Genomic DNA, 23105 nt, shown 5'->3' with positions numbered 1-23105 from the left:
CACTGAACCAACAATGTTGTGTCGGTCTATCGATACCAACAAAGCCAACTTGCTGTACCCAGGCCAGCAGACAAGACTATGACCAAGACGGCAAACAAGAAGCGGTGCAGACGAGTGTATAAAAGCCCCCTTTGAGCCTTCGTTTCAGCGCTCTCAAGATCAACCAACAATCGTCTTCTCGCCTCAGGACCTTTTGATCAAATCTTTTACTCTCCTCCTCTTCTCCTCAACCAACATGCAACTCTCCAAGTTCGTTGTTCTTAGCGTCACCGCCTTGCTCTCCGCCACTGGAGAAGCATGCAAGTGCTACGGAACTAAGGGCAACCTCAACAACGGCGCAACTCACAAGTGCTGTAACGATTACCATGGTGTTTACTCCGGTAATGACTGCAAAGCTAGCTCCATATCTGAGCATCTCAGTGGGTTCGACAGGTGCTGCAAGGGTCAAGGCTCGGACTGTGACTTCCCTGGTCGTGCCGCTGCCCTGGGTCAGGAAATGAGAGCTGTTAAGCACGTCGAGATCAAGACTGCCCTTGCCAAGTAAACTACCGGCGACGAGTTGAGGTTGGTCAAGTCTTCCTTAGCATGCGGGTTTTGTGTGATGTTAACTTGAATAAGATAGCAACCAAGACCTGGGGAAATAGGGAATATGGAGTGGCAAAGAGAGATTGTCAATCTTGGCCGTGTTTCCTTTGGATCAGGCACTACTTTTACCTCCCGGCCGGAGCTTAGAGCTTTTTCAACGCCTCGACCTCATTCATATAGTAGATACCTCCTGACCTCTAGTGAAGGAAGCCTTTTGTGAGACATGGTATAGTTGAATATACTGTTACTAATCAGAAACTATTACGTGAAGGGAAAACCAGGACATTGTAATAACTGAGCAGTATTAAGTAGACTCCTGCCTGACGGAGACGAGCTGTTTCTCAAATCTCCGGTATCGCTGTAAGAAAGAGAATTTATGAGCATTTACTTGTAATCATCTCTACTAACAACCTCTCCCCATCACCTGAAGCCGCTGACCAACACTGTTAAATGCGTTTCAATCTCTGTACTAAGAACTCTATCCGCCTGGCGTATCTTTACGCCATTTGGATCCTGGATGATGCAGATATTTCAGGCTTCCTGAGTTGCACGCCAGAGCATAGTCGTCCTTCTAAGATCTGCCAAAACACCCGCCGCCCCCTGAACTCCCAAGTTAAAACCCGGCGCCTTATCTCCCATCCATCCTGAGAGATGCCAACCGATGGGTAGCCAAGCCAGAGGACGAATCCAATCATAGTACCACTGCACTGCCTTCTCAGCTTCTTCTCGCGTGATCTCACCCTTCTCAAGATGGTTCTTGGTAAAGAATATCTGAGCCTCACGCATGAGACGGGCAAAGTCACAGATGATGCCCAAGAACCAAGCACGGTGAGCGACCCTATACATGTTTGCAACACGTCCTCCTGTGCCGTTGAAGAGCCATCCCAGACCGCATTTCATCAAGACACCCTTCTCCATGAGAAATGCGATATTCTCAAGGAGCTGGAACGTCGCAAAGAGGGAGCATTGAATAAAGGAGATGATGTAGAGTACAGGGTCCATACTCTTACCCTCTCTAATCAGCTTCCTGACCCGTACGTAAATAGGGAGCAGGCCGAAGAGTCTCAAGGTCAACCTGGCATTTGCAACGACAGAGCCCAATCTGGCAAAAGGAGAGGACTCTGCTTCAGCGGCTCCAGGAAGGGCGGTGAAAGCAGTTTCTGGTCTGACGAACGAAAGGGCTTTGGACTTGAGATTGTAGGCTTTGGAGTCGAAGTAAGCCAAGAGGTAGAGGCCATAGTTGAAGGTTGTAAGGACAGAACCAAGATCTTTGGTTGGTTTCATAAGTCTAAAGGAAAGTCAGATGGTACTTAGGTTTAGTCATTGATTGCTGCCTTACTCGTTCAATCTAAAGAGCAAACGGTCTGGCGCGTTGAGCGCAACTTTCGACTGGACAGGCATTGGAATAACTTTGGGAGTTTGTACAGTTGGACTTTCAGTAGGAGTTATCTGTTGCTCGTATTGTGGGATAGTTAGCTCTTGAATGTGAGAATATTCAAGTTCGTCAACTGCTTCCTGGTAAGACATAACGATGTGATGGAACTTTCTACTTATGGCTGTCAGCTGTCACAGCCCAAGCGTGCTCATTATCATATATACCATGATTCAACTAGCGCCGTCTGAGTCTCTTGGGTATGGAGTTAGTTCCACGTTTGCCGTCTTCCAGCTGGAGAGGCTTTGCCGGAGTTGGTGAAAGCTGGAGAACCGTATAGCCGCGAAGTCACGGATTAGAACAAAAGCAGCAGTTCATTACACGCCCCTAAGGCTCCTTGAAGTCCGGAAGAGGAAGTTTGTCGTTCTGCGAAGTTGCTTCTGTGAAGATGAAGCTTTTGTTGCATTCTCCCTATCCTTCCCTTCACCAACGACGAATGTGACAGCACTCCTGGACAACCATCATCCACATTAATTGGATGAAGATTTTCAAAGCTCTAAGCTAAAGCTCTCAAGCTTGGGGCAGGGTATGCAAGCTACGTGAATTGAGTTTGAGGACCCCAAGCTTACGAATGTCAACCAGCCTCGAGTCCCAAGCTCTTGGCAGAACTTACAAAGACATTACAAGTTCAGTTAAACGCTGGAGGACATTCCTGGCGGCCAAGGGCTGAAAATGCATACCAATGCCATCAGCCGCCGCATTCATTGACGGTCTTTAGTCGGTTCCATTACGTGGTCCCAGTTCTACTAGCTTTTGTGGGCTGGGAGCTTGGGCCTTCGTCAAGCTATCGCGGGACGTTTGGCACATGGCAGCTATCTAGCTTTCCACTAATCGTCCAGACAAAGCACCTGCAAAGATGCTGCACTCATGAGATTTGGAATCATACAAAGCTCTTACCAGGATCAACATACGTCCCCCATTCCTTTGTCCCTCAGATCTTTCCAAACTTATCAGGCTTCGTGAAACACCAAACATACTCGATTCACTACACTTCAACTCATACATCCAGTCACCATGCCTACATCCATACCCTACGACTCAAGTCTCACTCTCATGAGCGTCGTAAACCAAGACGCCCTCAAAGGCGTCGAAGCAATCGCTGAACTCCAAGCCCCCGTCGACGCCGCCCAAGACGCTCTCAACTCCCTCATCTCCTCAAAGCGCAGTCTCACCATGACAAAGACTGAGCTCAAAAACCTCGGTGTCGGCACCGACGCTCTCGACGAAGAGCTCAAGAAGCTCAACGTTGCAGTCGAAGCTTCAGCTGGTGCTTACGCCACTGCCAAAATGGCAGCTGAGCCTCAGATCACCGCTATAAGAAAGAACATCCACTCTGTTCATAAGCAGATTGAGAGTCCGGTCGATTATATGCGCAGTGAGATTAGAGATATCGCGCTGGCGAATGATATGATGAACATGGATGTTCAGTACTTTTCTTTTGATTCGAATTCGCAGAATTCTGCTACGTATAGCGCTCAGATTGCGTCGTATGTTTCTGGGGCTGTTAGTAGTGTTTTTGGGGCGAAGCAGTCGATGAAGATTGGAAACGCGGCTTCTCGGCAGGTCAGTCGTCAGGTCAGCTCACACAGTATCGAAGGCACTCTCGTCCTGTCTGTCAGTTGTACCCACAAGAACGCTTCGATCGTAGCGCCTTTCGTGCTACATGTCGATAAAGCAATCAAAGTCTGGAACCATCTCTTTCCTGGAAGCAAGCTGGATCCCACCAGTGGGCCAAGCATGATGAAATGCGCGATGAACGAGAGTCAGGAAGACAAGGAAAAGTTCTCTATCATTTCAGGCGTCACTTATGGATCAAGCTTCGTTGGCATGGTCCATGTGCTTAACACGACGTCCTCGTCTGCTTCAGATTCCATGGAGGCTGCTGCCTCGCAGATGCAGTCGACAATGAATGTCGGCGCTTGGTTCGCCAAGGCAGAAGGCAAAGTCGGCGTCGACTCCAACTTCGCCAGCAACGTGAAGAATCTCCTCAGTCAGCAGAACATCCAATCTCATGTCACAGTCCTGACCATGGGTGTTATCCCCTCAATGGTAGCAAACGAAGTCGCAACTGCCGTCAGCAAATTCAACGATTTTGACCCCAAGTCCAATATGGCGGCTGTCGCCGCTATGCAGAACGCAGTATCGTCGGATCAAGCTTCCGTCCAGTCGATGGCCGAGGCTTCACGAACCACTGGCCAAGCATCCGAGATGCAGGGCAAGAAGATTGAGTCCTCCTTGAGTGCTCTGGCAACTATCGACGGAGAAAAGAACAAGATTCTTGATGTTAACTCCATGATGACAGCTCTGGATGATTATCTGAAGAAGGCTGCACAGGGAACGGCTGGTATTCCCATTAACTACTATCTGAAGGATATTGATCAGAAGATGCTGGCGCAAATGTGGGCTGCTAAGTATTATCCAGGTGAGTTCATGTCTATCAAGTATGACGATAGCGAGAATGGGGGTCCTGCTGAGGAGGACCCCAAGGCAAAACTCTAGGCTGTTAGTTAAGATTTGTTTGCTAGTTTTTTTTTTCAAGTTGATCCAAATAATTGACTTCTTTTCTTGTAGCTATGGAACATAATCCCTAATGCATTCCGTCACTTTTGGGCATGAAACTCAAAAGCCACACGGTATGTGATGTTTCTCGCCAAGTCTGGTCAACACGTTTGACTTTCATAGAAGAGATCAGGTCGAAAAGTCTGGCACCCCGCAAGAACGTTGGAATTTATAATTTCATTCGGAAGTTTTGATATAAAGACGGCAAAACGGCAACCATGGCTTGAATCACTCCAGGTGAATGCCGAATCCGGCCTCGGCAAGCCACGTCTTCATCAACCTCAACTAAAATGCAGGGCCCAACGAATGATCACGACGCTTTATCAGCCACATAGACTGTGCTCTCTCCACAAACTCGATTCTGAGTTGTTGTTGTAAACTGGCGCATAGTATCACAATCTAGCCCACAGAACTTTGGAATCGTTAACTTCACAAACTACAGTGTCACATACGTCAGGGGCTCAGCATGCCTCTATATTCCCTTCTCGGCAAGTTATTCGTATTGCTAGGTACGGGCTTACGTAGCGATGCCGACGTTGATACCAAGTACAACGCCTAGTTCCGCAGTCACTGGCATGCCTTCTCGAGCAACCTACCCTTAATCGGTCCGTCCCGCATAGCTCAGACTCCTTGTAAGCTTGACATCTCTCTAGGGCCCTTTATTATACTTTCTCATCTACTCTTGCTTTATTGATGAGTTCTGGTCGAACCTTATGGCCCAAGACGTGAAAATATGACTCTAGGTAGGCCTGGAAGATGACCTTGACTCTCTCCAACCATTGGTGTCCCGGTGTCCCCCGGACGGCGACTCCTCATCTTCTTTCCTTCGTAGCTCTTTTCAGCTGGTCGATATCACATTCCTGATATTTTGATTTCTTACGCTGTGTGAGCCGAGTATTGCTTCGTTGACGTCAGAAGACGACCGCAACCGTCGATACAATGCTGCAGTAGCTTACACAAGTCATGGCTTACTTACCACTTGAGCTTCGGTTCCCTTCGAATGCTGGAATTAACTCACAAGGGTAGTGAATAGACTATTCAGTGGCCTCTAGCATTTTTAGCATCGACAGGCATGAAGTAGCTCACCAGTAAATATAATATCCGCACAGCGACCAAGTCTGGCTCTCACTATATCCTCATTCCACATGGAAACCGCACTCGATTCTTTCTGGAAACAACTTGACTACTGCCAATATGGAGAAGGAGATGGATCTAGAATCTTATTCCTTCAATCATCTGGACCACGATTACGTGGCCGATGAACACGAGCCTAAAGACTTTGTTGGTCGCAAAACCCGTTCTTACAAAGATTTATGGCGCAAATTCTACACGCCAAACTTCAAAACCATTGTGTGGCAATACAATCCTTCAGGGGTCGAAAAGTCTTACAACTTCTTTGCCCCTTCTCCCCTCACTCCAAACGCAAAGTCACTGCCCGTCTACCTCAGAATTGAGAGCAAAAATGAGGACCATCGCAGTCTTTTCAAAGGCTCCATTCCGAATTCCTTTTATGTCCCACTGTTTGCTCTCATCGCCATGGGGCACGAAGAGAACCCCGTATTTACGCAGAAGCCAATGGAAGTGTAAGTTCACGATCTGTATTCTTCAGCATTTTTGGGGGCGCGGAACTGACTTCTTGTGACTATTAGGCCCAAAGAGGCCCTGTGGCAGGAATTGGAAACTAAGTTCTTAAGCCGTGCAAACGATTGGAAACCCATGTTCTCAGGGGAGCCACCGAAAATCCTCGCGAGAGAAGAGAATGGTTCCCTCGTCAGTGTTCAGCTGTCAAACAAGTGGGAGGGCTGGCAGGATATCCTTCCTCAAATGGGCATCCTCGACACTGCAGCGAAACATGGAGGGAAACCCGTGCGCCATCTCAACATTTCACTTCAGAAACCGATACTTATCAGGCCAATCAAGAGCCCTGCTAATAATATCATAATTGAGAGGTTTTCTAAATCCCCCAATGAATTCTACCAGGGCCTCATCGACACTATTCACGAAGCCTCTGACCCAGATGCCTCAACTTCGAAACTCAAAGCTCGTTATCTGTGGAAACTTGAAATATATTCGGTTGACAAGGCTCAAGACTACATCAAGGCGAGTCTGAATACAACTCTTGCAAGCAGCGACTAACATTATGTGTCGATTGCAGACTTCTCATGATCCTTTTAATCTCTATGAGACTTACATCTATCAAAGTGATTGGAACAATTACATGAGCTCGTTGCAGAATAATGGGCCATCTATCCGCCCATTTCCACGCATAACTGAGGCACTTTTCGTTCTCTCGGACAAGATCTTAGTCAAAGTTGGCCGCAGCGACATCGCTGTTCAGGCCTCTATCAACAAGAAGCTCGGGAGAAGTGACAGCGCAGAAAAAGAGGACTTGGAAAGCTTCAAAAAGAGCCATCCAATCTACGTGCCTCGCAAGAAGCTCACTGCAAAGGCCAAAGAACTGGAAGAATTGAAAATGGAGAAGAGGGAGAGAGGCCTCGATGCTTTGACCAAGGTGTATGAGCTAGGACGTGGAACTGCATACTTATCAAATGATCTGGATGTCGATAAGATTCAGCGAGCTGCTGGCAAGCGTCCCGATGAGGCTGGTCAGAAGGAAATCATGGGAGGAGTTTCAGCCACAGAGGTGAGTTGACACAGCTGTTCCTTCTCCAGACGCTAACATAGGTCTAGATTGGTAATGCCATGGGCTGGGGCAGCAAGCGCCTAAGGTCCGGCGTTTTCCCTGCAGAGGTGAGTCCTTCACTCCGATCCAGGTCTTGAGTGATGCAACGTTGATGTTGACCTTTCGCTGCAGTGGCTTCACCTCTCAGCCTTTTCCTGGGGAGGCATAGCCGGTGACGAGGATCCAGAAGGTTTTACCACCAGCCAGAACTTCGAGAATCTAGTATTCGGAACATCGGAGACTAACTCTCTCATGACTAGGTTGGCTAGTCAAAGTGGCTTCACCAGGATACTGTGCTAACAGAGAGTATAGATACGAAACAGCATGGCAAAGGTTCTTCCTGGCCGAGAAAGAGCTCGCTGGCACCGGAAAAGGCATCATTGGTAGCCTCGATATATGCTGCAATGACTTTTCCAAACCTATTCTTTGGGACATGGTCACAGAGTCGAAACACTTCTCGACTGTTGATATCACGTTCACAAAGCAGGAACTGGAACTCGTGAGAGAGAACCCTCTTGGCGCAAAACGATATCTCGACTCCAAACCCAAGACTGAGACAAACGACGGAATCAGGCAGGAAATGCTCATACTTGCGCATGACTTTCCTTTCATTGTGTATTCGATCCAGTACGATCTACAAGCTTATTTTCACTCTCGTATCTTTAGATCGACGATATGAGTTGTTCTGTACCTTTCTTTCCTTTCCGTCGGCCTTTCTATCATCGCGCTGAGGCTATTTTGGATGATTTGGTTTTCAAGGAGTTCTATGGCAAAGCAAAGAAAGAATCGGATGTCCTTAAGTCTAAAATCTAAGTTAGCTTGAGGTATCCACTAGACTTCTGGTATCCCTGGGTCGAAATTGATTCACTGAGTAATTGAATGGTTATGTAACAAGGTCTCCTGATCCACTGGGCAGAGTTTACTATCTTTTTGTCTTATCAAGTTGCGAGTGTTACGGTGGGAAAAACATCACGATACCGAACTCCGGTGTCGGACCGAGATACTTGTACGCCCTTTTCAATGTCATGGCATTAGCTCGCAGCCATCTTGACAAGATAACATAGTAGATAACTATATACCGGCCGACGATCCGACCGAGATCCGGTCGTAAGAAACATTATAAGAGAAGCAGATATCTCCGCACGTAACGAAGATTCCTAGTAGCACTAACGGAACATCAATATGGTGTCCAACAACTTCATCCTCACAGCAGAAGCTCACTCCGAAGCCTTACCCAAATTCCATTTCTCAACTCAAGCCGTCCACGCAGATGACTTTGTCAGTCCTCACCGGGCCATCGCCCCGGCTCTTCACTCCGCTGTGAACTATCGCTATGCCCGCAACCCTGATGATCTCGTTGAGATGGAAAACGACGATGTACTTCCACAGCCCACATCAATCTCAAACACTGCTAACATTCATAGCCAAATGCTCCATTCGATTCACACGTTTACTCTCGCTACACAGCCCCCAACTACAACAGACTAGAAATCGTCCTCAAGACCCTCTTTAAGAACCCGGTTGTATCTTACTCCTCTGGCGTCGCAGCTTTTCACGCAATGTTAATTGCTATTAACCCCAAGAAAATTTTTATTTCTGATGGTTATCACGGCGTTCATGCTGTAATAGAAATCATGACCAAACTCAACGGTCTAAAGAAGCTTTCGCTCGATGATCTTGACCAAGCGGGGCCAGGGGATATGATCCATATCGAAACACCGCTTAACCCAACAGGTGAAGCTCGGAATCTTGCGCTCTTTAGTAAGAAGGCTAAAGAGACTGGGGCGTTGCTTACTGTTGATGCTACGCTTGCGCCGCCGCCGCTGCAAGATCCGATTCAGTTCGGTGCGGATTTGGTTATGCATAGTGGGACGAAGTATATCGGTGGACACTCTGATATGCTCTGTGGTTTTGTCATTGTTTCTCCGGAGCGGGTTAAATCTGGCTTGGAGAAGACGTTGAGAGATGAAAGAATGGTATTGGGAAATGTGATGGGGAGTTTGGAAGGTTGGTTGGGTATCCGATCACTGCGAACTCTTCACCTACGAGTGATGCGTCAGTCCCAAACTGCCGAAGCTTTGGTATCATGGCTCAACGCCGGTCTTTCAGACTCATCCTCTGTTATCGGCCGTATAGTCCACAAGATCGCACACTCATCCATCCAACAAGACGCCGAGTGGCTGAAGGGACAAATGCCAGGTGGTCACAGCCCCGTTTTCAGTCTATGGCTGAAGAGGCCAGAGCATGCGAAGTGTTTACCGAGCAAGCTGTTTATTTTTCAGCATGCTACGAGCTTAGGTGGTGTTGAGAGTTTGTGCGAGTGGCGTGCTATGTCGAGCCGTGGGGAGGATCAGAGGATGTTGAGAATTAGTACTGGAGTGGAAGACTTGGAGGATCTAAAAGGGGATTTGATGCAGGCTTTTGAGGCTTTGTTGGCAAAGTTTCCATGAGATATGATATGTGTTGTTGCCAAATACTTGAAGTTTATTGTAAATAGTTGTGAAGCCGTGATTCTACATGTAAACTTGTTGATTTCAGTTAAGATACGAGATATAGTCCACCATTTCCAGAGCAATGAATATTCTTCTTTTCCCTCGGTAAGAGATATTCAGACTTTAGACCAGTGTGCCAAATACAGTAGATAAAGAGCCTCCTAAAGACATACTAAACTTACCTAAGTCTTTTCGTCGCTTTGGGTCGAGGCCTGAGCATTCTTGCTTCCCTTCTTTTTCCTCTATAAGATCCCGAACTATCAGCATCTTCATGTTCCTAATCCTTCGGATACAAGCCAGTAGTTACAGATGTTTGTGTTGCTCTTCTCCACGAGGCCAGCAGTAATTATCCACGGGCCATCAGCTAGCTACGCAGTCCCGATCTGTGACACGATCTTGATACACCTTTTTCCAACGTATGCCCATCCCAAAGAATCTGCTGTAGGTCTTCTTTCCAGTTCCCGCATGGGTCTCCATGACATGACTCCATCATTACCGACCCTGAAGCAAACCTCTCACCCCAAAACACTATTCAACCTCGTAATCCTCCAGCACCAGCAAGCACAGATCAACTGATCAAGACCGATTAAAACCCGTCGCATCTCGTGTTTAATAGACTTTCGTTCCTTGGGCATATCTTGATCCAATCTTGCCCCCGAAGCATCCGTTTGGCTGGATCTACCCGGGTCATCCGGACGCGCCACAAGATGGATCCCACACACCCAGCTGAGTTTATTTAAACGTCAAAATAGTAAATTCTACACTGTATATACTGTTGAAATTAATTTCTTGATCTGCAATCCAATAAATCTTTGCTAATGGGGGTGTTATTACTGCGGTTTGACTCCCTGGAGTGATGAGCTGTTGAGGAGTAGCATCTGTGTTATCGCGGTATTATAATTTCAATATCGGAAGGCTTATGCAAGTTCTTATTGATGGCGTCTGTTGGGCCGATTGAGTGTTGTTGGAGGAACGAGCCAGCATCCTTGGTTGCTGTTGTTGCTATTGCGATATCGGGGCGCCATCTTGTATTGAACCATGACCTAAATGTAAGTCGAGAACAGTGGAACGAGAGTCGAGGATCAATTGCAACATTGATTAATAAGAAAATACGGAAGTTTTGAAATGCAAAGCAATGAACATCACAGAGGCAAAGATAATTGATAAAGTTGAATCGATATTCAGTCTGTTTCTGATATCTACACATTATGCTCATGTACTTTCTCCTCCCCAGGTCACCACCGTGACCCCCCAACTTTCAGGTATAATTAAAAAAAGAGATAACCTCCTCATCAATAGCAGCAATTGTTAACAAGATTCATAATCTTAGACGTGGTCGTCGTGCTCAGTCTTGGGGACAACCTTGACATCACCAGCACCCATGGTCTGGGCGAAGGTGGTGTGAGGTCGCCACTTGGCAGAGGTTCGGGGAGTGGTCTCCTCCATCATCTTATCAACCTGCTCGAGAGACAGACCCTTGGTCTCGGGGACGAGGAAGTAGGTGTAGACGAAGGCGCAGGTGCAGAGACCGCCCCAGATGAAGAAGACGGAGGACTTGAGGTTGCCACGGTTCTCGCCGACCATGTAGGGGGTGATGACGGCGATGATGGTGTTCCAGAGCCAGTTGGAGGCGGTGGACAGACCGACACCACGAGATCGGATGGGGATGGGGAAGATCTCGCCGATGACGATCCAGGCACCAGGGCCCCAGGTGGAGGCGAACCAGAAGATGAAGATGGCGATGAAGGCGATCTGGGCGTTGACGGCGCTGATGTTGTTGGCGATCATGCGGTCGGGCTCGTCAGCGGTGGGAGAGGAGTGAGTGTGGTTGAAGCCGACGGTGACACCGATGATGGCGACGAGGAACTGGCAGATAAGCATACCGAAGGCACCGATGAGGAGGATGCTTCGGCGACCGAATCGCTCAACAGTCCAGAAGGAGAGGGGAGTAGAGCAGACGTTGACGAGGGTGAAGACGAGGGAGATGAGGAAGACGTTGTCGATAGCACCAGTGGACTGGAGGAAGGGAGTAGAGTAGTAGAAGATGAAGTTGACACCGGTCCTGGTTATTGTTAGTGGTGATCTTGTTCTGGCGTTGAGGAAGAAGCTTACCATTGCTGCATCATCTGCATAGAAGTACCGAGGATAGTTCGGCGAAGGTTAGACTTGCCATCCCAGAGGCTGCCCTTGAAGCAGTTGGCCCAGCTGCCGAACCAAGAAGTAGAGGGAATGATCTGGCGCTCGTACTCCTCGTTGGCGACGATCTCGGCGATCTCAGACTGGACGTACTTAGAGTCCTTGGGCTGGCCTCGGACCCTGGCGAGGGCGTCAATGGCGTCTTCGATGCGGCCACGCTTGACGAAGTATCGAGGAGAGTCGGGGAGGAAGAAGAGACCACCGCCGAGGATGACGGCCCAAGGGAACTGGAGACCGATGGGGATCTGGTAGGACTTCATGTTGTCGAAGTTCTCGGTTCCGTAGACGACGCAGGCAGCGAGGAGGAGACCGATAGTGATGCAGAATTGGTAACCGGCAACGAGGGCACCGCGAACCTTCTTGGGGCACTGATGGAGCTGTTAGCATGGTGTTGCGAGGGCAGTGTGAAGAGGAGTTAGGACTTACAATCTCAGACATGTACAGGATGACAATGGCAGACTCGAAACCGACACCGATACCGGCAATAAGACGACCGACAACGATGCAAGCAAGAGCATCACCATGACCAGTAATCATCTGAATAACAACACCAATGGCGTAGATAAAGCAACCAGCAATGACAGTCCACTTGCGACCAATGCGGTCAGCAAGATCACCAGCGATGAGGGCACCAAAGAAGGTACCGCAGGAGAGGATAGAGACGATCAGAGACTGGTGGCTCTCGCTGAGCTTGTCGGCACCAGCGCCCTCGACCTGGTGGATGAAGTACTTTGAGCCGTTGACACCGTTGATGTAACCGGAATCGTAGCCGAAGAAGATACCACCGAAGGACGCGAAAGCGCACATCAGGTAGGCCTTCCAGGTGACGGGGGCCTCGATCTGCTCGACATTGTCGGCAGTCTGGAGGGCGACGGAGCCGCGACGCTCCTCGTTGTGATCTTCAACGCCCATGGTGGTTGGGTTTTTGTATACCAGGCAGAAGAAGAAGATTGAGGGGGGAGAAGGGGGGAGTATTTATTTGTGTGAAGTCAATCACAGGAGGAGAGAGGATGTGAAACAAGGTCTGTTGTTGAAGTGTTGAGCTGTGATGAGGAGGAGGAAGTTTGTACGAAGGAGGGGGGAGCAGGGTCTATTTAATCTCAGACGGAAACTGAAGAATTGCCTGGATGGATAGGTAGTTCGTGTGTCTTTCTGTTACCAAACAGCTGAGAGTGTGATCTACTACCATGCCATGCCAATGCAGCTTGACACTGGTGTAAGCTGCCCATCGCAGCTAATCCAAACAAGGTCAAGGACTCACAAGTGGTACAAGCCCAGGCAAGGTTACAAGTTGCCTACTCGGGTAACTAAGGTAAACTTGGCAACCATCGGCCGTTCACGAGCATCCAGATTCTTCTGATCCTACCAGTGCTGTCGCGCCAAAAACAGACGCGCAGAGAGAAAGTGCCCATGACCTCGGAGCTTTGCGAAGCATAGCCTGTTGTTAGGGGCAGACTAAAAATGGTCCCGGGGGCCCATGGGGCACGGTAAATGGGGGAACAGGGGGGGGCATCGCTGTATGCACGCCCCCTGAGCTTAGAAAAGTGCGGAGGCGGCCGCAAGAATGCCATGAGGTTCGGGTAGTGGGGTGCGGGTAGGAAAAACATGGCAAAAATACGGAGAAACTTTGAAGATTCTCGGGCGTCTAAGTGAATATGCATTCCATATAATCAAGAATGACACTGAATAGCATCAACAATAAACAAATCAGTGTTAATCAATCACATACCCTCATCGCCGCCTCACCAGCCCAAGATTTCTGTACCACAATTAATCATGTGGTGAACATGTCACTGTCTCACAAGAACACGTTCATTTCGATCTCATTTTTCTTAATTAAAAAATCATCACGAAAATGAAAAAACTTGACGCGCTCCAATATCTTGATCTGGGCTGGTCTGGGGAATCTCGTGGGGCTTCGCTGAGGGCGTGCTACGAAGTAAGGCCGAACAAAAAAGGACCCGACAATTAACTTGCCCGTATTTCTAGTGGAGGGGGGAGCCGACGGCGGTTGAGACCCATAACGTTAACGGGCCTGGGTCTACTGTACAGGGCCAACATGAGAAGCGCCGAGTATCGCCCGGCCGTTTATTTCCTTGCGCTTGTTCTTCCATCACGGGACCTTGGACCTTCTAAAGATCTAAAGGTTCTAGAGTATCGAGTCAGACGGGAACGGACTTTAATGGGAAGAGGGAACCAAGCTGGCGGTATAACCCATGAACAATATCATCGTGGCATTGACCATTACGAAAAATTTAGAGATTAGCTCAAGGTAGATTTGAATTGCGAAGTGAAGCCTATCTTGATGCTGATCACTGTAACCATATCTGCAAAATGCCATGCTAACCTTTCCGTAAGCATACACCACACTCTTTCAAGCTTCAGCCAGTAATCGGCAGTCTCCAGCAGCCCAAAGCCCGACGCGGGGAAATTCACCACACTCTACAGCTCACTCTACCCAGTAAAACGCAGTACCCAGCAGACGAAGAAGAAAAAAACACATACAAAAAGGGGTCCCACGGGCGACTCTCGGTGGTACTCGAGACGCTACGCCCCTGCGCTCCGACTGCATGGATGGGTTGTAATTGACCGAGCTCACCACCGCAAGCCAACCCAATACTTTGGGGTAATAGCTTCCACCTTCCCACTCATGAGACCTCACTTTCACACAGTTGGTCTGGGGAAAAGATACTGCAACTCCTCCCCCAGAGAAAAGTGTCAAAGAGTGCCTCCGAGTCGGCGACCGAGATGCCTTATAGTGGCATGCATCTGACCCCAGAATCTCCGGATTTTCAGCCAAGCGACGCTGCGGGGAGAATCGCCGTTTCACCGAGAACGATTCCTTCAGAACTTCATGGCTAATAGTCAGTCGTGAAATGACAATGTTGGTGATGTTGGAGAGTAGAGAACAAGCCACCATCGTCACGAGAACCGCGAATCGTCCTGTCATGCATAATTTCCGGGCCGAAACGTCAAGGGCCTGGCCAAGAACAGGAGCTTTGCTGTGCTGCACCACACCACTCAAAAAGCAGCAGGGGTGCGGGTTTGGTAATACACACAGCGTTTTCTTCCGTAAGAGACTCAAAGGAACGCTCACACGAGCCGTAAATGGTTGCCGCGAATGGGTCTAGTTCTATTGCATTATGGAAACATTACATACTGGATTGGAAGCTGAATAGCCGCAATTGCCATGTTGGTTGTAAATTAATTACCGACCTTGTATTGGGTCATTTACCATTGGTGGTCTACAAGTTCGAGATAAAGCATGTCAGCGGCAGAGTGAAGTTACACTTGATATTGCACCGAGATACTGGTAATTCACCCAAAACTGACTGTGCAGAAGGAGATGCGATGCTTGAAACCACATGATCTGAACCAAGGCCTCGGAATCGATCCATTGTATTAACTCGACCCTCATATTCCCGTGGGGTCACGAGAACAGACCAGATTGTTGAGATAGAGTAATGTCAACCATGACCAAGCAAATACTCCATCAAATACCACTCCATAAACTGGAGTCTCGAAGTTCTTCCTGAGCTTTGCCGAAAACCTACCCCTGGGCTCACATCAATTGGCATTGGCGATTCTGATCCAAGTGGGTCCTCGGCCGGACTCACTCTGAAGCCATCGTGTCAGATTCCCCCAGCTCATTAAAATACGCCTAACTCCGGGGTTCCTCGTGACTGGAGAAGAAGAATTTTCTTATAAAACTATGGTTATTTTGCAAACTCGGCCGAGAATTATGAATAGCCGTCTTTCCGAACACGCGGATGTGCATTCCGAATGCAGTATTCTTCCGCATCGTCCGTTTTGCTCTGCTGGTCACTCATCAGATCGAAAGTCTTATGTAGTGGCGTTGGATTCCAGCAAGTCATCAGACATTTTCAGCTAACTTTTTAGTGAAGCCTCTGACGGCACTGATCCTTCTTTGCCTCTCTGTAGTCCATGGCAAAATGGGATGATTCGTTCTAGATTTTTGAACCTGTCTCATTGTAATGATTACCCAGGACAACCATCACTTGTCTCAGATGTGCCCCGTCCAATGCTGGCACGCCTGCTGATCGACGCTGCCATCCCATCCACACCATCTATCTCATTCTTTCTTCCCCACAATATGCAACAATAGCCATTCATTCCATCTTCTCTTCATGATTCGTCCACTTGCTTTAAATGCCAAACGCAACGTTGAATCCGGTTCGGTTCAGACGGCCAAGACACCCGCCACTGACTCACTTGCTACTGTATGCGAGATCCATGTCCATAGGGTAGCAATCAGTAGAGTAAAAAAAGAAAGGGTAGCAGTAGAGTTACAATTATGCTTCAGCCATAGAATTGACTTCTCCCTGGGCGCGCCAAGATCGCCAGCTCTACACAGATGCATTGTATATCTATTTCCTGTTTTATAATGGTAATAAGGTCTCGTGATGATGAGCTCCGTGCTCTTTCCGGCTTGGTCTGAACGATAATTCGAGCTTGCTACAAGCTGCATGTATCGTGTGTTTCCCAACGGTCAAGTGTGCATGCGAAAATCCCATCATATCATCAATGGCGACCGCCGCTTTGACATGGCATGATGAAGATCTCGGTTGTTGAAATCAGATCTTATAGGGTAACATACGAAAAAAGCGATGATCAGTGACAATGCAACGGTTTAGCGATTGTCGTTGCTGAAATGTGATTGCTATAAGTTACCCTAGATCTGCAGGGTTGGTTTTCGCGGGGATGTGAATTTCTGGGGTTGTGAGTAAGCATCACCGATCGGACTCCATCATTTGCAAAGTCACCCGCAATGACGATCAATTGATCGGTATCGAGCTCGTCCGTGCTCACGGATTCGATTTGTTCAATAGCTCCCGTATCGCGACTCGATAAGCTCTCTCCATGAAGCTCTCGCGCCAGCAACCTCTGCAGACACTGGGCAGCTTCTGTCGCGTTGAGCGGGTCTCATGATCAATCGCCTTTCATCATACAAGAACTGACTTTCTACAGACAAAATTGCGCGCAGCAGTGGATGCGATCTTGGGCAATGAGCGCGCATTTCTTTTAAATGCTTCGGCGTCCTGACTTGGGAGCTCTCTGAGCATGTCGCCAACTCCCTACATCACCGACCTTGCTGGACCCCTCGAAAGCGGCGCCATTCACGATGCCGAAAAGCCACGACCATCCAAGTATCACGATCTTATCTCCTCATCAAGGTTGTGAGATCCCGATCATGGCCACCCCACGCCGTTGCTGAAGCAGCGCTCACCCCGTGGCTACGAGGCGCCTTCTCCATGAACAAGTGTCAGGCTGGGTGTGTACCGTTATGCTGGGTTCTGAAGCCATTGACCAGCAGACTGGGAGGCATACGTAGTGCGAGCAGACCGACCTCGGGCTGGGCCGTGTCAACGGTTATTGTTGACGAGTGTCATGTTTAAATACGATCGCGATGCAGTTGACTCGCGCGATGAGGCTGCTTCGAGATTCGCAATTGAAGCCTTGCGGATATTTAAAAGATGCATTGACCAAAGGTTGTCACCAAGTGGTCTGAGTCGCACAATCTGACCATACCTCAAGAAGCCAACATATTAAAGACAATCCGTCTAGAGAGAGAATTGGAAGTCCAACCTCAAAATGAATCTCTTCGAACTCCGCAGACACAAAACTCCGCCAATTTACCACCCACGAACCCCCTCGAAGCTTCAATCTCCGTCAATGCAACCCCTCCATACAACCTAATACGAAAACTTCTGCCCGCAGGACGTAAAACAATAGAACATAATCGAATGGCATGAATGTAACGAGCTGAATAATAACATCCCAGCGTTTAATAACAAACTTTGAATGTTACGCCGTATATAGAAATACCTCCATAAATAAACGGCTTCTAGAACCTTTCTGGTCTTTCTTCCGACTCATGAGCCGAGGCATCTCCACTAGACTCTTAACAATTTTTTATTTTTTCGCCGCTTTGTAAAAGACGTCATTGATACTTATATCATGATGCGTACGTTGCATGCCATTGACTTTTGTTTCATGTGATTTCATCATTCATAATTGTATATTACTCCATTATCAGCTTTGTCCTCAATTGTCTTCAACGTATCCTAACACGACGAACCTCCCAACACCATAACGCAACATCAACAGCTCCTCACAATGGCCGAAATGCAAGCATGGCAAGTCGCCCATCCAGGCCCAATGGAAAAAGTCTTCCACCTCACCACAATCCCCAAACCAACAACCCTCAAGTCCGGCCAGATCCTCGTCAAAGTCTCCCGCGCAGCCCTCAACCCCGCCGACTACAAAGTCTGCGAGCTCGGCGTCGCATCGCGCCTCATAACCTCCTTCCCCAAGATTCCAGGCATGGACCTCAGCGGCCACGTAGTCTCCGTCGCAGAAGACGTGACCGATGCGAAAGAAGGAGATTTCGTACTCGCTAGAGCGTCGCCGACAAAGGCTTGGGGGTCGCTGGCGGAGTATACGGTTTGCGACAGGGAGGGGTACACTGTTATTCCGGAGAGCTTGGATCTTGATCAGGCTGCTGGTGTGGGAACCGCGGGGTTGACAGCGTATCAGACTATTGCGCCGTATGTCAAGAGTGGTGATAAGGTGTTTTTGAATGGTGGCTCGGGTGGTGTTGGACTCTGGGGTATTCAGATTGCCAAGGCGCTGGGATGCTCTGTTACAGTGTCGTGCTCAACGGGCAAAGCAGATCTGTGCAGAAGCTTAGGCGCGGACGATATCATCGACTACAAGACCAGCGATGTTATCGCCGAGCTCAAGAAGCGCGGTCAAGTCTTTAGCCACTGCGTTGACAACGTCGGCGATGCACCACCCAACCTTTACGCTTCATCAAACGACTTCCTCCTCCCTGGCAGCAGCTTCGTCTTTGTAGGCGGGCACGTCTCAGCCAAGAGTGTACTCAGCTTAACGACAAACCTGGTACGACCCTCATTTCTAGGCGGTGTCAAGGCAAAGTTTGTTACGTATGCTACTGCGAACAAGAAGAAGGATCTGGACCAGTTGAGGGATTGGTTGGTGGAGGGCAAAGTCAAGACTGTGATTGATTCGACGTTTGGGTTTAAGGAGGCGGACAAGGCTTTTGAGCATTTGAAGAAGGGGTCTAGTGGTGGTAAGGTTATGATTCATGTTGAATAAGGGTGGGAATTGTGATACCATGGGTGGCGTTTTGTTATTAGATGTAGACTATGTTACAGTAATGTACTTGTTTGCTTGCGACTGTCGTTGATCACGTTTGTGAAGTACAAGCCGTCTAGCGACAACCCTGATACATGTTATCAATGCCATATTGATGCAGAGACACCCACCAGGACTCTTTAACGAGACTCCATAGAGTGATGCATGCGAGATGTGTAGAGTTGGCCGGTCCCAATCGTCATCGCATACCCAGTTGAGCCTGGACTTTGCAGGAGATGGAGATATGGGAGCGGCTGCTGACAATCGGGGCGGATTGTTTGAGCACGGTCTGCCTATCTATGACCAGATGTTAAGCCCAGTCTCAGTCTGCAGGACTGTCGCCTAGTTCAACCCCCCAATAAAGATGTGAGAGAACTGCGCAAGTGTCTCGTGATGGGCCACGAAAGCGCCTTCAAGTAGGGCCATTCCTCAACCTTGATAGAAGATCCGAATCTCCCTCCCCTCTCAAGTCCCCAACCCAGCAGCAAACTTCTTCGCAACCCACGAAGCACCATGCTCCTCATACTCCGCCTTCGTAACAGCCAACCTCTCAATATTCGTATGACACGCCAGATTCGCACCCCCAAACCAAGTATGCGTAACCGGATCCGCAGGCCTCGCAACCCTAACGATACAATCATCCGGCACCCTCTGCACAACCTCCTTCTGCAGCCGCTGAATAAACCCATCAAAATGCGTGTTTCCACCAACAACGATAATGTTGGCTAGTAGAGCAGGCCAGAGACCAATGGGCAGTTCTTGTAGGGATTCGTACACGAGGTCTGCGAGACCGGGTTGTCGGATCCCAGCGTCTGAAGGGTTGAAGAGGATTTCGGGGACGGTGAAACGCTCGTTGCGTAGCGTGAGAGCGTCTTCTTCGGACTGGGCTGCTAGTTTTCGGGATTTGGAGTGTCGCGCGGGGTCGTAGTCGACGAGAGTTCCTTTAAAGCGGGTGTGGAAATCAGGAAGAATGTAGTCCTTGGCAATACCGCCGCCGGACAAATAATCTGGTCGACGTTCGCCTCTCGTTCCCTTCCATGACTTTTCGAGATCGGCTTTGAAATCGGCGGAGACGTAGCATGATATTTCTTTCATCTCGTTGACGATGTATGTGTCGTTACGCATATCGAAGTGTCGCAGAGAGATCAATCGTGTGAGGTAGTTTGTCAAAACCTTGCCGCCGACATCTAGTCGTTTGATCGCAGATTGTAATGGTTGGCCGCGAAGGACTGGTGTAATGGTTGTATGCGAATATCCGGAATCGATGACCATGACGGCTTCGGCGGGAGTGTTAGCGACCGTAGGAGCCTCTTGCGGCGTTCGAAAGATATTCTGCACATCATGATACGCATTGAACGTCGAGCCTGTCGCAATCAGCATCCCAACCCCATCAGCACATCGCATAGCTTACCTATCCCCCGATAGTAACTCGCAAAGCCATACTCCTCGAAAACAATCTGATCACAATTCGTCTGCAAAATCGGCAGCCCATTCGGCGGCTCAGCGAGTATCAACCTCGCATCCTTAGGCTCAAACTCCTCCCTCTCGAAAATCTCCCTATCCCAAATCTCCTTCTGCGCCTCCCAATTGACAATAAACCCCTTCTCAACAGGCCGTCTGAACTGTATCTCGCCGAAATCGCGACATTTTTCTAGCTCGGATGCGACGTAGATCTTGCGCGTGCGGTCGCGGGCGATCACGTTGGGGATGATCCGGGGTTCGGAGGGGATCGTGGAGGAGTGGATGAGGCCGGCTTTTATGGTGGAGGCGCCGTTGTCGAGGACGAGGGTTGTTGATGGGCCTTTTGGGGGCGCGGGTTTGGGTTTGCGTGGCCCGGCCATGGTGGGAGTTGGAGGATGAGAGAGGTGATGATGGGTTTTTGGAATTGGACGCGATGGATTTGATGGGAGGGGTGTTACGTAAGCCATCATGAGTTGAATTCATGATATGCAGTCATCTTACTCTTGGCATGAGGGAGCTCAATGCTCCTCCGTGATTTAGTTTAGTAACCTGTTGTGTACTCAAACAATTGATGAGAGATTGTGTATTCTCTGTCTTAATCGGCTGGATGTAGAATTCCCGATCGCAAAAATGGCACCTCAAACCCTCTCACGCCTCCATCGTCACCAACATACAGCAACACTCTGTCCAGAGACTCACCACCATAATGAACCCAATCCTGAATCGACCAGCCGACACAATTCATCTCTTCAATCTTATTCCCAGGAACATCCGTTTCAAACCCCGAGTTGAGGTCAGGCCACAAATGCCATACCTCCTTCACAACAGGCTTCCCATCCAATGTCGCATTCTCACGAAGTTGACTGGGAAACACTCGGATCTTGGGTCCAACTTCTGGAAGAAAATCGCCTAGTGTAAGTCCCCAGATATCCGTAAGACTAGAGAGAATATCTGTGTTGTTGCGATGAAGCGACGCGAGGACTAATGAGTCCTCGTCCTGCTCCAGTGCTGCCTCAATGAGAACACTGTGGGCTTGGCCGCTCATGTACCTCTGCTCAAATCTCTTTGACTGCTCACGCGATACTTCATCCGCAGCGGCAACAAAAGTCGAAAGCATAGCATTTGTAAGAATAGGCGCTGCCTTCATCGGACCAGCAGTCAAGATGATGATCGCCAGACCGTAGTCATCAACAAAGCTGAGTTGACTTCTGTAGTTCTGCGCACCGCCACTCTTACCATAGACAGTAACAGCATGAGGATGGTCTGGCGTGAGGCTTGATAGACGCAGTATTTCCCAAGGCATGCCAGTCAAGGTGTATGCATTACCTGCAAAGGCACTGGGCTTGAGCCAGCCGTTGATCTCCGTTGAAGTCATGTTCAAGGTTCTTGATAGCGAGGCATGTGAGAACTTTGAGAGATCAGCAAGAGAGGAGACCAACCCCCCTGCACTAATAACAGTCAGTACTCGAAGAGCAGCTTTTACATGGTGAACTTACGGAGTGTTCAATTTGTAGTCCGAGCCCCAGCTGCTATCCCCAGACGGAATTACCGCCTTATCATCATGGCCAGGCGAAGGAAAAGTATTGTTCATATCCAGGGGACCTGAAACAATTCCTTCAAGTAACTGTGCATAGGTCTTACCGGTATACACCTTAAGAGCCATACCAAGGATGACAAAGGCCATGTTTGAGTACGCTGGCCTCTCGTTGGGAGCAGTCTGGGGGTAAGACTCTTTCATTCCTGACAAAATCTCTGAAAAGCATTAGCATAGATCTCCATGCCTTGGGGTTCTTCGTACCTTGTCCTGTACAACCCTTGTTGAGACCTACAACACCACATGGTGGATAGTCGCCGTCCTCAATGGGCGGAAGACCATATGCAAGGAAGACTTCTTTTAGGAGGTAAAAGTCTGAGAACCCATCTGAGGCAAGCGAGTTAGTTCTACACAGAAATAGGCAGAGAATTTTACTTACAGTTTGCTGGCGTACCACCCAAGTACGAAGCCAGCATCCTTAAACTCACATCCCTCCACTGAATCTTGGACTTCCCATCAAGCTCCGGAAGATACTCTGTAACCGGCGCATCAAGATCCATACCGCTCTTTAGGAGCACATAATCCGTAAACACCTTTGTTATAGATCCGATGAGATACTGAGAAGCTCTATCGAGCTTCTTGGTACCCTTTGTGTTGGCAGCTGCAAGATGATGGTACTCCCATATCGGCACACCAGGGTCGTCTTGACCCGCGCCTACGGCTGCAAGTGAGAACGAGACATTCTCTATGGGCCATCCTGCAGCGATTGAGCCTGAGAGAGCTGCGTTGAGAGTTTCAGTCAAGTTGGCCGCGGCTGCTTGGAAGATTGGTGACTTGGCGAGGGCTGTTGGTCTTGGGAGAACAGGACTTTCGGGGCGACATTTGAGCTCCGCCGTAGCGAACTGAGCTGTCAAAGACAGGATTGAAGCGATTGATTGTGAGAGCTTCATGATTGAGATCTCGTGGATAGAAACCGTCTTGTAA

At 48.9% G+C, this 23105-nt stretch overlaps 8 protein-coding genes across 8 annotated transcripts; 5 read left to right on the top strand and 3 right to left on the bottom strand.

Annotated features, from left to right (window-relative positions):
• Positions 1 to 235: 235 nt before the first annotated feature.
• On the top strand, positions 236 to 544 carry FOBCDRAFT_203601 (uncharacterized protein; the record flags this gene model as incomplete). Its single annotated transcript, XM_054705195.1, has 1 exon — positions 236 to 544. The coding sequence occupies one exon, from the start codon at positions 236 to 238 to the stop codon at positions 542 to 544; it is 309 nt and encodes a 102-aa protein (XP_054561170.1).
• Positions 545 to 1116: 572 nt separating this feature from the next.
• On the bottom strand, positions 1117 to 2112 carry FOBCDRAFT_203600 (uncharacterized protein; the record flags this gene model as incomplete). The annotated part of the gene is made up of 2 exons (XM_031185604.2): positions 1117 to 1873; positions 1925 to 2112. 2 exons carry the CDS (start codon positions 2110 to 2112, stop codon positions 1117 to 1119), a joined length of 945 nt encoding a protein of 314 aa, XP_031036739.2.
• A 907-nt stretch (positions 2113 to 3019) lies between these two features.
• On the top strand, positions 3020 to 4516 carry FOBCDRAFT_262401 (uncharacterized protein; the record flags this gene model as incomplete). Its single annotated transcript, XM_031185605.3, has 1 exon — positions 3020 to 4516. Exon 1 carries the CDS (start codon positions 3032 to 3034, stop codon positions 4514 to 4516), a length of 1485 nt encoding a protein of 494 aa, XP_031036740.2. The 5' UTR covers positions 3020 to 3031.
• A 1254-nt stretch (positions 4517 to 5770) lies between these two features.
• Positions 5771 to 7938, top strand: FOBCDRAFT_203598 (uncharacterized protein; the record flags this gene model as incomplete). The annotated part of the gene is made up of 6 exons (XM_059609069.1): positions 5771 to 6159; positions 6226 to 6442; positions 6732 to 7220; positions 7268 to 7327; positions 7392 to 7519; positions 7572 to 7938. The coding sequence occupies 6 exons, from the start codon at positions 5771 to 5773 to the stop codon at positions 7936 to 7938; spliced, it is 1650 nt and encodes a 549-aa protein (XP_059465225.1).
• A 282-nt stretch (positions 7939 to 8220) lies between these two features.
• Positions 8221 to 9809, top strand: FOBCDRAFT_164152 (pyridoxal phosphate-dependent transferase). The gene is made up of 2 exons (XM_031185607.3): positions 8221 to 8636; positions 8684 to 9809. The coding sequence occupies exons 1-2, from the start codon at positions 8442 to 8444 to the stop codon at positions 9707 to 9709; spliced, it is 1221 nt and encodes a 406-aa protein (XP_031036742.2). The 5' UTR covers positions 8221 to 8441; the 3' UTR covers positions 9710 to 9809.
• A 1102-nt stretch (positions 9810 to 10911) lies between these two features.
• On the bottom strand, positions 10912 to 13001 carry FOBCDRAFT_227013 (general substrate transporter). The gene is made up of 3 exons (XM_031185608.3): positions 12374 to 13001; positions 11864 to 12315; positions 10912 to 11813 (listed from the first exon to the last, which is right to left on the bottom strand). Exons 1-3 carry the CDS (start codon positions 12857 to 12859, stop codon positions 11078 to 11080), a joined length of 1674 nt encoding a protein of 557 aa, XP_031036743.2. The 5' UTR covers positions 12860 to 13001; the 3' UTR covers positions 10912 to 11077.
• A 4949-nt stretch (positions 13002 to 17950) lies between these two features.
• Positions 17951 to 19193, top strand: FOBCDRAFT_44213 (uncharacterized protein). The gene has a single exon (XM_031185609.3). The coding sequence runs from the start codon at positions 18086 to 18088 to the stop codon at positions 19085 to 19087; it is 1002 nt and encodes a 333-aa protein (XP_031036744.2). The 5' UTR covers positions 17951 to 18085; the 3' UTR covers positions 19088 to 19193.
• Positions 19194 to 19591: 398 nt separating this feature from the next.
• Positions 19592 to 23071, bottom strand: FOBCDRAFT_241320 (beta-lactamase family protein; the record flags this gene model as incomplete). The annotated part of the gene is made up of 6 exons (XM_031185612.3): positions 19592 to 20490; positions 20538 to 20927; positions 21254 to 22035; positions 22084 to 22339; positions 22386 to 22508; positions 22561 to 23071. The coding sequence occupies 6 exons, from the start codon at positions 23069 to 23071 to the stop codon at positions 19592 to 19594; spliced, it is 2961 nt and encodes a 986-aa protein (XP_031036747.3).
• Between the last annotated feature and the right edge of the window lie 34 nt (positions 23072 to 23105).

The sequence above is a fragment of the Fusarium oxysporum genome, chromosome VI (assembly GCF_013085055.1).
Source record: "Fusarium oxysporum Fo47 chromosome VI, complete sequence".
NCBI lineage: Eukaryota > Fungi > Ascomycota > Sordariomycetes > Hypocreales > Nectriaceae > Fusarium > Fusarium oxysporum.
This window is presented reverse-complemented; position numbering and strand designations above follow the sequence as displayed.

What these genes read in the sequence shown, in the direction of transcription:
- FOBCDRAFT_164152 (XM_031185607.3), top strand. Translation starts at nt 8,442, where the DNA reads ATGGTGTCCAACAACTTCATCCTCACAGCAGAAGCTCACTCCGAAGCC. An exon ending in TTGAGATGGAAAACGACGAT is followed by an intron (nt 8,637 to 8,683) that starts GTACTTCCACAG and finishes TAACATTCATAG; the next exon opens with CCAAATGCTCCATTCGATTC.
- FOBCDRAFT_227013 (XM_031185608.3), bottom strand. Translation starts at nt 12,859, where the DNA reads ATGGGCGTTGAAGATCACAACGAGGAGCGTCGCGGCTCCGTCGCCCTC. An exon ending in TCCTGTACATGTCTGAGATT is followed by an intron (nt 12,316 to 12,373) that starts GTAAGTCCTAAC and finishes CAGCTCCATCAG; the next exon opens with TGCCCCAAGAAGGTTCGCGG. An exon ending in ATGCAGATGATGCAGCAATG is followed by an intron (nt 11,814 to 11,863) that starts GTAAGCTTCTTC and finishes AACAATAACCAG; the next exon opens with GACCGGTGTCAACTTCATCT.
- FOBCDRAFT_44213 (XM_031185609.3), top strand. Translation starts at nt 18,086, where the DNA reads ATGGCCGAAATGCAAGCATGGCAAGTCGCCCATCCAGGCCCAATGGAA.